This window comes from Athene noctua, chromosome 7 (genome assembly GCF_965140245.1).
Source record: "Athene noctua chromosome 7, bAthNoc1.hap1.1, whole genome shotgun sequence".
NCBI classification, from domain to species: domain Eukaryota; kingdom Metazoa; phylum Chordata; class Aves; order Strigiformes; family Strigidae; genus Athene; species Athene noctua.
This window is the reverse complement of record NC_134043.1, coordinates 39,450,106-39,464,090: the sequence shown is the minus strand read 5'-3', so window position 1 is coordinate 39,464,090 and position 13,985 is coordinate 39,450,106. Positions and strand designations below refer to the sequence as shown.

The window sequence follows — 13,985 nt, the reverse complement described above, 5'->3', positions numbered from 1 at the left end:
CGTCTGTTCTCTCCACTAATACACAGCAAGGGTAATCCCCAACTGTTGGAGGTCACGAGAAGAGAGCAAGCACAAGCCCCTCTCCTGGTGCTGCAGCTCTGCAGGCAAGTAGCCAGCCTGGGGCCAGAGCTGTTGGATCAGGTCCTCCCAGACCGCCCAGGCAGTAGAGGCAGAGCCCAGGGGCCTCGGTAAAAGCACTCGTCTTGGAAAGTACTTGAAAATCCAGCTGGGCCTGAGGAAACCTAAATGCATGGGAGACCTTTTTTTTTTTTTTTTTCCCTTCTCTGCACTGGCAAGGTTATGGACTGGATCATGTGACTGATGGGCAAACAAATATCAGAACAAACTGCAAGAAGATTTGAAAATTTGTACTACAGAGGCATAAAGACTACCAAAGGTCAGCTGGCAGACAGACACAAAGCTAATGAGGACCACCTGGAAACACAGCAAGAAACAGCAGAGGAACACTGTTCAGTGTAAAGCGATACCAGTCCCGGCCCTTCCAGCCAACTGTCCATGCTCTGAACTACCACCATCACTAACGCAAACAGGCAGCTCTTCATCTGGTGCCACTGATTCTAGGATACGGGCAACAGAAAACCACCATCTCCACAATTTGCCAAGTAGGGGTCCCAGAAAGGGGATGACTGTGTTCGCTCACTGCTCTGCAACTGTGAGCACTGGCAACATTGCTCATCACCCAGCTCTGAGTTAGTATAGACACAACTATGTTCTTTTAAATTACTTCTTCTCCACTTCAACTACTCCTCTCTTTGATTTTAACTTAGAAAAAAGAAAAACTGCTTTATCTTCCCCAAACAAACAATACACGATTTCTAACTGTTCCCTGAATGTATTTTAACATATTTAAGTTGTTTGTATTGCCAAACTCCATTTTTCCAGCATTATGTCAGAGTCAATTTTTTATCCAAGTCTATGGTGGAGCTTTCAAGTGCTTTTTGTTCAGTTAAAAAAAATTTAAAATCATCAACTGTGTTGGTTTTCATGCTCTTTATAAAGCATTGGACACACCAATGTGTTTGAGATGCAAAGAGCAGAGGAAGCTTGTCTGTCTTTGGTCCAGTTCTGCATGCAGCATAATTAATCCTGGCCCTTACTGTTTCTACAAACTATTTTCCATTTGTGGTTGGAAGAGACCATATGGGCAAGTAGCAGATGTTTCCTTTTAGTTCTCCATATGACTGTGTGGATGCCCAATATGTGAAAATTATTTTCTGGCAAGAGGTGTTATGGGTATCTGGGGCTCCTTTTGTGCTCTACACATTTCACTCGGATTTCCCAGGGCTCTCTTTTCATCCCCAAGATCGTTATTCAGTCTCTTGGTGGAAAAGTGAGAACACAATTATAGCATACAGGTTTTAACCTTGGCAACAAATGTCTCCATCACATTATAATGACAGGGGAGCTCACCTAGCTTTTCTGACATTCTCCTACAACTTAAACACTATTCAGTATTCTTCTTTTCCTTGCCCTGTGCTACTGTGAGACATGGCTATGCTCTGACATGTTTTGCATCCAAGCAATAAGTTGAGCAGCTTATGTTCTCATTCACACATAAATATTCCTGAAAATCATACACCAAAGCTGGATGCAATAAGGATAAACACTGGCTCAAGGAGTACTGCCAGAAGGATCATTCTCATAACCTTTATGTGCTCACGTGAGTCTCAGAAACAGTGCCCTTCAGTTTGCTCTGCCCAGCACTCTCATAGCCCTGGGGAAAGCAATGTCATAGAAAGCCCTGCAAGACCAGGAGTAACAAGAGTGCTAGATCACAGCAGAAACACAATCCACACAAGACTGCAAAAGACTTCTCACAAAGTGCCCTGCCTGGTCCAGCCCATGGCCTGTAAAATGCTCTGGTGTCTTCTGGCATGAAAAGCACTGTGTAAAAGCAAGTTTTTCACTTGTTCTGAGCATGTAGAGAACTACTTCAGTTGGCAGGACTCCTAGAAGGCTCTTTAAAAAAGAGAAAGTGAGTCCACTGCAGTGTTTTAAATAAACATCTTTCTGGGATTGTTTTTTGGCCCCATTTTGTTAAAAAGTTAAAACTGAAAGCAAGCATTGCCAGTATTTACAGGTGTTCACAGCACACCTGATAAATACCACTCCTTTTTGAGATTGTGGAGAGTGGTATGCACTGTTTTGCCAGATAGGTGACTTTTTAAATAACAGCGTATTACTGACTGCATTCAGGAGTAACTTCCCTTCATTGGTTAGGTGAAGCTATGAAAAATTGAGCTAGAGACATGGACTTCCACTGGCAACTATCACTCAACAGTTTCTCCAGCTAAAAGTTCTCGTGAATCTTTCTGCTGAAGCTTTCAGGACATTTTAGGCCACATGTGCTATTCATTTATCTCCACAATAATGGTTTCATATGCTATCTGGAAGTAGGAGGAAGATATATGATGTTATCTTTGTACTTCTTCATCCTTTTTATGACTGGCAAAATCATGAAAAGATTAAAAAAAAAAGATTATTGGAAAGTCCAAAAGATTACTGATTCTTGAAATGCAGTTTTGATTCTGACCTTGATAGTAAATGCAAAAAGGACACCTATTGCAAAGGAAGAAAAAGAAAAACTAACTCAAAAAATACAAAGTAGTACATCTTTCAGCATTCAGCTGCAACACAAGATTAAAGCTTCTGACACCCCTCAGGTGTTGACAGCTGTGTGTAACAGGAACTAGTTAAGCTCCCATCTAGGTTATGGTATTAAGCCCATTCGAGTATTCCCCCACGGTTCTGACCACAGACAGCACTTAGTTGCTGTTGAATGTTTCTGTGTTGTACATCTCAACCAGCCCACACGCCAGCAGCAACTGGGAGAACTTGCAAAAAGCTTTGGAATCACTATCACAAAGGAAACCAGAAAACATTGTCATGACATCCTTGCTTTTGGTTACTCTATAGCATTCTAGGAGCACCACTTTAGCTGAATTGCTTCATTTTCCCTTGACAGACAAGTTGACTGTGCCAAGGTGAAATTCCCATGCCCCAGGAGGGTGATAAATATGAAAGAAGCTGAGTGCTCACCCTATTACCTTATCCTCCTGCTACCACTAGTGATGCTTTGTTCAACTTTGAACCAAGGAAACTGCCACGTAAATAACACAAACTAAACCATTCAGCCCAGGAATACGATGTGTTGACTGTATGAGATCTGAAGCTCTATGTATCGCTGGTTCTGGTAATTTCTACTCAAATCCAGTGAACCTACAGCAGTTCACAGCATGTTCTTGTAAGTGAGGCACTGAAGACAGCTCTTCCCATCTTTCTCAGAGTTTAAGCCACAAGGTCATATGAAATATCCCAACACTGTTTTTAATTTTAGCAAAGAAGGTGTTAAACCATGTATTTTACTATTTAAACTAAATTTTCCTTTCATTCATTTGGAGAAAAGCCTAAATATTAGATTTATGATCTGCCAAAAGCCATGTAGCCCACACCGAAATTTCCATAAACATGCCCTAACATTATACTGTCCTTGTTGGAACATTATGCTATGTGCATGAAATTGCTTTGTGAGGCCTGAATATTCAGAGCACAGATCTGTTACATTCTAGAGCTTCTGACAGACTCCACTCCAATAATTTAGAAACCAAAGCTAGCAGGAGGTAAAATTACATTAAGCCTATTCACAATTTTCCAGGCTGTTTTTCATCATTTTAAGTCTACTTGGATCTAGATACTCTTTTGGGGTCATTTTGTCTTTTTCCCAATTAGGCTCACCTCTTAAGTAATACATTTTAGCATTAGGCAATACACTTTATCATTTGTCAAGTTAAAACATGAATACATGTTAAATGATGTATTTCAGTTCTCAACTTACTAATTCTTAGATCATTATAGTTTCTAAGCCTGTTCCATGACCAGAGCGACCATCATTTAAAGACTGAATTGACTGTGACTGCCTACAAACAAGATTAGACATGTGACATTATATATTTAACACTCTTACAAAAAGAAAATATCTGAGAACACTACACATCAAATGAGACACAATTATGAGTTTACTCAATTAAAAGGTCAGAGCTTTCTTTGCAGAAATCATAAACTTTTTATAAAAGTTTTCTAAAATTATATGAAAACACCTCTGAGAACTATCAAAAAGACATGCAAGGGGTTGATGAACTTTACTTAATTTTTCTATACCAATGATACAATTACTGCATTTTAGTTTGTAAGCAGACATCACTATACCAGTTCCAGAGCACTCTTGAAAACAATACGCAGTTTAGTACAACTGGTGATCACAGCCCATGGTCACTGGAACACACAGACAAAAACACAGTTCTCCTTGCTAGACAGTAAGGTACACCAGTGGCTCAGTGCAACAGAAGCTTCCACAGAAACAGCTCAATAGTGCTTTGACTCTCCATCCATACAGACGTGGAGCCCCAGTGGCACTGAAGTCACTTTAGATGCATCACTGAAGACAATGAATACACCACTGAAGTCCAGAGTTCACAAGCTTCTACCAATAGTATACTTTCATAAAATATGCTCATAAAAATAAGGACAAATATTGTATATGAAATTAAGGGTGAAACGTTTTTGTCCTCCTGTGATTTGTAACCGAACCTTCTGTGTTTTAATAAGTTTTTTCTGTTTATTGCAACACTATATAATACACAGGTTTTATACGGTATCTATGCTTAACAGAAGGCTGAGTAAAACTCAGACCAGAAAATATTTTTCTATGACAAGTATATACAAAATATGCAACTTGCTACTACAGCAATTATTTCTGCTACAAATTTTCATAGACATATATATTAAAGATCAGGAATAACCAAAGTTAAAATGGAAAAAATTTAGAAAAAAAGAGATAAAAGAATGAGGAAAAAGAATGAACTAGAGATGAGAACTGGAAATGAAGTGATGGATGGGAAAGTTAGAAGAAGCTGCTAAGAGGGGAAGAAAAAAAAGAATGGTGGGAAAAGAAGCAAAGATGACAGGAAATGAAGCAACAGTAAAGGACTGGCTGCCAAAAGATAAGATGAAAGAAGTAGTATAGAAAGAAGAGATTTAAAGCAAGTAAGAGAGACTTCAGAAAACCCTAGAGAGCATTTTTGGGAAAGCTTTCATTTGCTCAGATATGTCGCCACTGAACTTAATACAAAAGAATTAAGTCAAGATGAATCACTTAGGGGGAAAAAAAAACAACCATAGTGAGATTTTTTTCAAATAACTGTAGTTTGTTCCCCTTTATCTTTATGTATGTAGGTAAACATACACTTATGTATGTATTACTTCCTGGTTGGTGAGGAGTTATTTAATGGCACCACATATTTTTCTGTTGAAACCAAATGCTACAAACAGGGTGTAAGTGACCCCTCCATTCCAATGCCAGGGGACTAATTAGCTCCTCTTCTCAAGTGGTGCTGATGGCGCTCTCAAGCTGATTTACCTACCAGCTGTGTAATTCTGCAAAAGCAGCTTTGATCTTCTTCACTGAGTTATCCACTTCCTCTTTGATCATCATACGATATCTGGTTAGAGAAACGGTGCAACGCTGCAAGTCTTTTACTGATTTTTCGATGTTTGGCCCTACAACAGAAAAGAAAAATTGCACAAAAGTCAGAAAGCTGCTTTTGGCTTTTCTGAATAAGGCAGCAGGAATAGTTCATCATGCTATTTGCCCAGATTAAAATGGTTATCCTACAGTAGTCCATAAATCCAACTTCTCCATAATCTTTTTGTGGTGCTCTTCAGTTTCTAAACATATTTGCTCAAATTCATTCCCCAAATCATATGAATGTTAAGACAGCACTATTGAAATTATTTTAAATTTAATATAACGTAAAATAGACCATAAATTGTTCTACTCAGTTTTGTTATGCTGAGCATGATTCTGCTCTCACTTTTCAACACATCTCTTCATGTACATCCTTTTTTTCCAGAGGCCTCAGCTGTCCAATCACCTCGGCACACAGCAACTAGAGATCCAATTTACCTCTTTTTTTTACTGAATCATCTGTCTTTGTTTCAAGTTGGGTTGTAGCATTAGATGATTTCACTGAGGAAGATCTTGACTTTGGTCTGCCTAGGTTACACTGGAGTTGAACTGATGACTGAAGAGACTCAGGCTGTTCTACTCCATTCATAGTCTTTGGCTTTAATTCCACAGATTCTCTCTGGTGTTCTTGTTCTTTGTCTGCAAGAAAACATTAAGGTAGAAAACAGGGAGTTATAGGATTAAGAAATATATGAAGCCTTATTGTTGAGTGTGAATTACTTTGTTTACACACTGGAAAAATCAAGGGTTTTTTTTTCACTGGCACACATTCTACAGAAAGCAGTGACAGAACAGAAACAAAATGGTTTTGGTTATTAAAGACTAATCTGAACACATCTGTATTTCAACAGCCTAAAAAAACCCTCCAATACAGAAAAAAAAGCAACTCTTCCATGCTGATATGAAAAAATACCTCATAACATAGAAGACCCAACTCTTATAGAACACAACTAGAGAGAAAGCCTGCTATGGAAAGCATGAGACTTTAATGTTGATATATATATATATAATCTCACACAAAAAAAAGTTCATAATTTAATCAACATTTTAAAAGCACCAATTAAAGATTCTTACCTGAAATACTTACCTTGCCTGACTACAGATTTTTATTAAAAGCAGCTGCTAAGAGGGAACAAGCAGGAAATGAAACCATGTCAAAGATTAGGCTCCTGGGTTCAACTTCAGAAGAGTAAGATAACCATGTCTGGTTCTGTTTGGCTGCCACAAGACAACCTGGTTTACTCTTTCGAAGACTCCAAAGGGATTCAAGATATCAGCATCAAGACAGAGGGAGAAGCAGACAAAGAATGGCTATAAAAACTGACAGGTAAGGCCAGCTATTACTGCCACTGTAATTTTAGTTAAGGAAACGCGTAGAAAATAATTCGATGTGTTAAGTCATTTTTCTAATCTTTGAACTCACTTTGATGAATGAATGATAGTTTGTTCTGAAGATGCTCTTTATGCATCACTTCATTCAGATGATGTTGTATGGTGTCTGGAGAAAAGGGGTTTGTCAAATTAACAACTGGATTATAGCCCACAGAGTGGGATTAACACTGGTGGGACTGAGGGTACCACTTGGACAGCTCCAGGATATCAACTAGTGACTTCTTTGTGCCCTGGCTGGGCACTAGGACAGGTGTAAAGTACATGTTGGCATGTTTCCATGGCAATCGAATAACGCCAGAGGAACAAGGAGGAACATTAGTGTCCACATTTCTAAAAGAGGTTTTGTTTATGGTCTTTAAAAGGTGAGTCTGCAAACAGATAAATATCTTACACAAAATAGTACTATTATAGCACTAAAAATCATCCTACATGAAAAACAAATTTTAAAAGTAGACTAGAGATCAGTATCTGACTCATATCTGGTTTTACCAAAGTCCCTGCAAAAGCAATAGCATAGCAAGGCAGCATTACATATCCTCTCAGTGCATTCATGCCCCTTCTTTACAAAGGCATGCACAGAAAGGGTAGATCCATGCCTTTGAGATCCTATGATTGTCAAGGACTCTAAGGAGAGTTGGAGGGTTTGCTCATCACTTTGAAGTAATTTGGTTTATTTTGGGCCTTTTCCCCTTCAAGATATTGAGAGGGAGAGCCCCTGAACTGACTCATAGTTAAGTGAAACACTCCCTAAGGCCCTCCCACAATGAGGCAATTTGGCTCTCCAGGGCCTTGGATTCTGTGCTTCATTTTCTCTAGGAGGTCTTGATTCCCTGCAGGACACCATCACACAAAAAGCAACAACTAAAGACTTCTCAGAAAAAGATGGAATAAAGGCAAGAAATAAGCAGACCTGAGCTAAAGGTAATAGCCATGTATTCTACCCTGTGGCAGGTGCACCCACCCAATGAAAGCAGAGCTTCTTGACCGCTGAAGTGTAGTGGCTCCTGATTGCCTTTGCTCTCGGGGCTTCATGATAGGGGGGCCTTTGGCCAATGGGAGCCACTACTGACTACAGGTCAGATTCACCTGGGTATCAATGGAGGCCCCTGGGGAGCCATTTGGAGCTCATCCCCTGGAACAGAAGCTGTGGTCAACTCACCCCTTGGGTCAGGTCACTGGCCAAGGAAACTCCTCGGGGTGCCTTGGGCCAGGATGCTGACCTGCGCAAGTCTTCGAGGTTCAGAGCCCTCACTTGTCAGGTGAGCAATAAAGCGTTTTGGGTTGTCCTTAAACCTAGGGAGTGGGGCTTTGTTATGCATTCTGGGTTGTCATTAAGCCCTAGGAAGTCATTCTGTTCTCCTCTCACAGACATTTGAACCTGTAATTTATGGAGAGCTGGTTAATTGTATTAACAATAATTCTTAATTTTTTGTGGTTCCTTGTTTATTTGAGAGTCTCTGTAACATCCCCTATCAATTTCTAGCATGGGATACACTATGGAGAAACATCAGCTACACTGCATTCTCCTTTCTGGTCCCTGAAGTCCCTTCCAGGCAGCCAGGATTTTATGGCTCTGAAAGACTTAATCTCACAGACTGTGAGCAAAGCTTCAACCTCATATTCCTCATGGGGAGGAAAGCATAAGGAACTGTCAGCAGACACCTGACTATGATCCTTCTAAACTGTGAGCTATCTGAAGGTGACAGTGGAATGACTACAGCAACATCAATATGGAAGGAACCAAAACAAGCTAGACAAGGACAAAACAAGATTATAACACGAGGGAGCAACATAAAACAGGTGCACTTTGGACTTGCTTCAGCGTTTCAGACTGCTTTATAACAGTCTGTGTGACTTGCTCAGAAACATAGGTGCAGCTGCTGGCCCCTGAGGGATCCTGACCACCCTTCTCTTCTATTTAGTTCCATGCACTTCAGCACAAGTTTAACAATATGTACATAGGTGTCTTTTGACTTCAAGAAAGTAGATATTATACTGAATGCAAAGACGAGTTTTAGTACAACTGGAACAGGCAGTGAAGAAGAAACTCCTTCCTTCTCTGTATTACACAAACTGCCAGGAACTTATTTTACTATGCAAAGGAAACTTGAATATTCACATTTCAGGTTTTCCTTTCTCTCCATTTGCTTTCCTTTCCACCTTTTAAAAAATGTTATCCCCCTGTTTTTGAAACAGGGGATATGTGCAAAAGTTTGTAAAAATTGTAAAGCTATGGCAGTATCTTGTTTGTCACTTGTAAAAGCAAAGAAATATTCTGCGATACTTCTTGCCCTTGGTATGTACAACTTTACAGTATATCATGTCAAAGAAAAACAAAAAAGGGACTTAATCCCACTGCCACAGAAGAAGATCACTTAAGAGCGTGGGTACTCTTCTTGCATTCAGGTCTGTCACCTCCCACAATACACTCCCCGTGCATGGACAATTCAGTCTATGTATCTTTATTCATGCATGTATCATTTCAACAAAGCAACTCTTAAGTTTGACATGGGAATTTGACATATATTTATACCACAAATGCTTATGTCTTGCAGCGTAAGTGGCAAGAATCCTTTTAGTATTATGAAGTTGTAGAATTTTCTGGCATATGGCATATTCTGTCCAAAGTAAGTGGGAGTCTTTAGCAAGAGCAGGAAGAGTATCTCTGATCATTTGTGAGGCACCAAATTTCTGGATAAGTAGTTCATTTGTTTGGCTGCTATAGCTTGCAGAGTTTTCATTTAACTGACTAGAGGTTGGCACCAAAGTAATCTGAAAGCAGCAGAGAATTACTTTCAGAAAATTTATCCATTTGGCACATTCCTTTAAAATGAGGTTTGAGAGCAGTATTTGCAACCATGGAAAAAAGGATTTCAAGGAAAGTTCTTTTAATGCAGTTTTACATACTGTTTAAGACAGGAAAAAATACTAACAGAAGCAATAATTCTAGGGCTGTCACAAATTTGAAATGTGAAGAGGTGGAAAACCATTATCAGTACTGACAGCAATTAAACATGAGCTTTATGAAAGGATACTTGAAGCCAAAAGCTTTAACGGACCTTCTCCCCCAGAGAAGATGGCTTGTTTTCGTTGACATTTCTATGATTACTACTCTCTATCTACTACAACGCAGTGGGGATGAGCTTTCTGTGTTACTGTCCCCCGGAGTTTCAGAATTTGTATCTAGACCCCAGCAGAAACGTGCATGTCCTAAGAAGCTATCAGACTGCCTTTCCTTAACACAAAGGCCCTCCCTTTCCCTGTCAGGGAAAGCCAGTAGAGATGTACTCTGACCAGTCTATTCAAGGAAGATGAGTAAAAGAAAAAATGGACTAGTCTGGACTAGGCAATAAAGAAATCCTGTAATATGCCACAAGCTCATACTGCTCAGATTACTTTGTTCCAGATGAAGGATTTCATTGCTTCTGTCACAATTTTACACTCAAGCCATTTTCTAACCTCGTATTCTTCTGTATTTATATGTGTAATACTGTGTATCACCTGGGCCTCTCATCATAGTTTGATCCTTTTGTCTCTAGAAAAAAGACATTTTGCAAGGAAACATACTGAAGGATGAATTGTGTCCAGATATAGATCTACTTTCATGACTAACAGCTATGTACATTATTTAGCACAAACACCTCTCTCCACGTTCTTTTTATTCTACTTCATGGCAATAAAAATACCATGATCTTCATATAAATCGAGGCTTGGTTATTGCCTGTTAAAAAGGTGTCTTGTGTCACATGAACTGACCTGTGATTTCTGGAGAGACCAGCGCTGACTCTACAAATCCTGCACCTTTGTTCTCAAGAGAAGCAGCTTCCAGTTTCTGACTGTTAGAACCACTGCAAGAGTTGTCCTTAGAGCATACATTCAGATGACAGTCATATATTCCCTGGGGCTCTTGAGATGCCTTCTCAGGTCCACCATTCTTGGTTTTAGGATCTTTACTGCCTTGATGCTGTTTAGATTTGCCTCGTTTTCTCCTATTGTTCTAAATGGAGAAATATTGCAAGAACAGAGACATCACTCTGTGCAACTCATATAAACTCAAAATATAATCAGTAAATTGTCCATAAAATAAAAATTAATAATAATAAAAATGCCATAAAAGTGACATCAGTATAATGCAATTTACAGGCTATGCTGTGCTATACAACACATTGCATCCATTCAGCTGAATATATAGTCTCAAATAAACACGTGAAGCCTCAACCTGATTTTCCCCTTCCTTACACAGAAAATACTTGCATTGCAAAATGGAGGCAGAGCCTCTACTATGTTGCTCAAAATGTCTGCGGTCACTTAGAATAAGTAGTTCTTAACCATCCAGGGGACATCCATGCAGTAACACCCTTAAGGCATCACTCTGATCAGGTAGAAAGCAATCACAGAGAACATAGGTTGGCCACTGCTACTGTAGCTACAACCAACCATGAAGAGGAGCCTCCATGACAGTGACTCATAGGGCAGTCTCCTGGTACACCTCCAGCTTGGAGACACATAAGCATGAAGATCATATCCCAGATATATATTTGAAGTACCTGACTTGATAGCATCACTAATCCATTCTAATGGATGACTCCTACGCATAAGTTTATTTTACACCTGGCAGCAAAAACTCTAGCACTATAAGTGGTTGTGACTATCCAGGGTACAATTGCTTATTAAAAGTGTTTATACACATGGGCTATTTTGGGATTCGTTCTACACTTGTCCAGGGTCTGGCTCACACACACATATATACACATGCTGTCCCAGAAATTCTCTAAGAACCCTGGGCTAGACAGCAACAGATGAACTGGATTAAAAATAACACACACATTTCCTTGCAAGTATTCTGAACACAGGTGTGAATGAAGTCACCTATGGTGTTAGCAAAGGCAGACAAGGTACTGGCCAAAATAAAAGTACCACATTCAACCAGACACCTGATAAATGGTCTGAATGCTCTGATTCTCAAGAGCAAGTTCTTACCTTCTTCTTCCCTGTCATATTCCATTCCTTTAGAACCTGAGTGGCACTGCCTAGAGAAAGGAAAGATGAAACATTTCAACAAAAGCTCATCTGTGAAAATGAACAAGAGTGTTCAAGAACAGTTTCTAGTCTCCTATCTGGGCAGCATTTCCATTTGTTGTTGCAAATTCTCTTATGTGGGGAGAACAAAATGGGTTCCACCACCTTTCTCCTTTTGAGTTACCTATTTTATCTGATTACATTATGTACAGTGGATGGGCTACTTGGCACTACTGCTTTTTATGGCCTTCATTCCACAAAGTGGGTGCCTAAGTTTAAGCACTAGCATAAGCCCCAGAAAAAACAACACTCAAATCCCTTGCCTGAAAAGGGAAGCATCTCCGCAACCTAGTATAAACACTGAGTGGACTAGATAGTCCACCCTGACTCTTAAGGCTTCCAAAAGTTTTAAAAACTTTTGGGATTTTTATCATATATGTCCTATGTGTTATGTCATATTCAGAAGACATAAGACCATAAAAATGAAGACTTAATTAGAATCCAAGAGAGTAATTTAATTGACTCCTACAGAAATTCTGCATCACACAAACACAGTCAACTTAGGGCTGACAGAAAAAAAATGGTAAAACATTTATACTGAAAAATTACTACGATGTTGTATACTTGAAATTCTTTCTGCCAGCCCTATTAAGTTGGTTAGATAAATTTATGGAACAAAACAAGCAGACCCTTGTTCAGACCAGTGCCAGCTGTCATGTTAGAAGACAACTCTTCTGCATCTAGTCAACATCATTATTTCTTTCTCCTTGACCCTGAAGCTGAAAGTGCATGGTAAGCATTCAGTCTGAAGTGTCATCCAAACTACTATGGCAGTATCTGACAAAATCTTTTTAACTGCAACCACATTAGGTGTCTTCAGCTTGAATTTAAAGAATCACTTTACCATCACTGCATAATTCTAATATTCATTTCTTATGCTTTCCAAATGGGTTTCATACTCAGCCATTCTCACTCATTTCAGTGAACTCATGACATTAGTATTAAGAAGTAATGCTGTTTTCAGACCACCATGAGTTATCAACTTGTATTCAGCCAAAGACATGTGAGGTTTTAAAATGTACCAAAATAATTTTTCTATCACAATAATCCAGATCCAAGATTATCTGGTGAGTCTGTCACACACATTAGAACAGATTACATGTCTTGCAAGCAGTGCTAAGCCTAATTTGTTAAATTGTGAAAAGATGTGTATGGAATCCATCAAAACCATATTTTGTTTCCTAGATGACATGACAATGCAGACAGAAGGCTATGAAAACTTCTATTACGTGTATAACCATATATGTATTTAGTTATACACATACATACTCATGTATACATAAATAAAATCCCCTCCTAAAGGTATGCTATCATTTGACAGACACGATGTTTCAGTATGAAGAAATAAACCCAGACTTTTGCTGCCCATTTTACTCGATGCTGTTGAAAATATGTGATTTCACTTGACAGCTTTGTTAACTGTTTTCACAGTATCGTCCAACACTCTTTCTGTGTTGGCTGGTGCTGTCTGAGCTTGCTTCCCTCAGCTTCCCTGTGAATACTATGCACAATGAGAATTATTTTAGGGATTCACCCAACTAACCCATTTCCTCCTGTTGGAAATGTACTAACTGCAAGTCCCAAAGCCCTCATCTGAATGCACCAGCATACTTTCTTGAACACATCTACAAAGCAGCTGAACAGACCTTCTGATTATGCTTAATTAGGTAAACTCTAACATAGTAAATAATACATTTGAATTGCTATTTTAACTCAAATTTCACATGTAGAAGTAAATTCATAGTAGAGACATCACCTATATGCCACTCCAGATGTGAAGCAAGATAGGAGCTGATCTCAGGAAACTAAATTTGAACATTTCTCGATTTGGCATGCAGCATCTCTGAGAGAAGCACTGAATGGAGGTGCTCAGCCTTTTTGCTCAGAACAGCCATCCCCCACGTTTTTCCTGCATGCAGCAATGCATTTCATGCGACTGTGATATTTCAATTGTAGCAATTTTTATCAT

The 13,985-nt window shown here is 39.2% G+C and overlaps 1 protein-coding gene across 4 annotated transcripts in view; it reads right to left on the bottom strand.

Annotated features, from left to right (window-relative positions):
• SPATS2L (spermatogenesis associated serine rich 2 like) overlaps positions 1 to 13,985 on the bottom strand; it is a 90,615-nt gene that overhangs the window by 20,210 nt on the left and 56,420 nt on the right. For all 4 annotated transcript variants that reach the window (XM_074911247.1, XM_074911245.1, XM_074911248.1 and 1 more), the window contains 4 exons: positions 11,918 to 11,967; positions 10,694 to 10,934; positions 5,984 to 6,184; positions 5,442 to 5,577 (listed from right to left, as the gene is read on the bottom strand). In XM_074911247.1, coding sequence (XP_074767348.1) covers positions 5,442 to 5,577; positions 5,984 to 6,184; positions 10,694 to 10,934; positions 11,918 to 11,967 — 628 coding nt within the window. The remainder of the gene's footprint in view (positions 1 to 5,441; positions 5,578 to 5,983; positions 6,185 to 10,693; positions 10,935 to 11,917; positions 11,968 to 13,985) is intronic.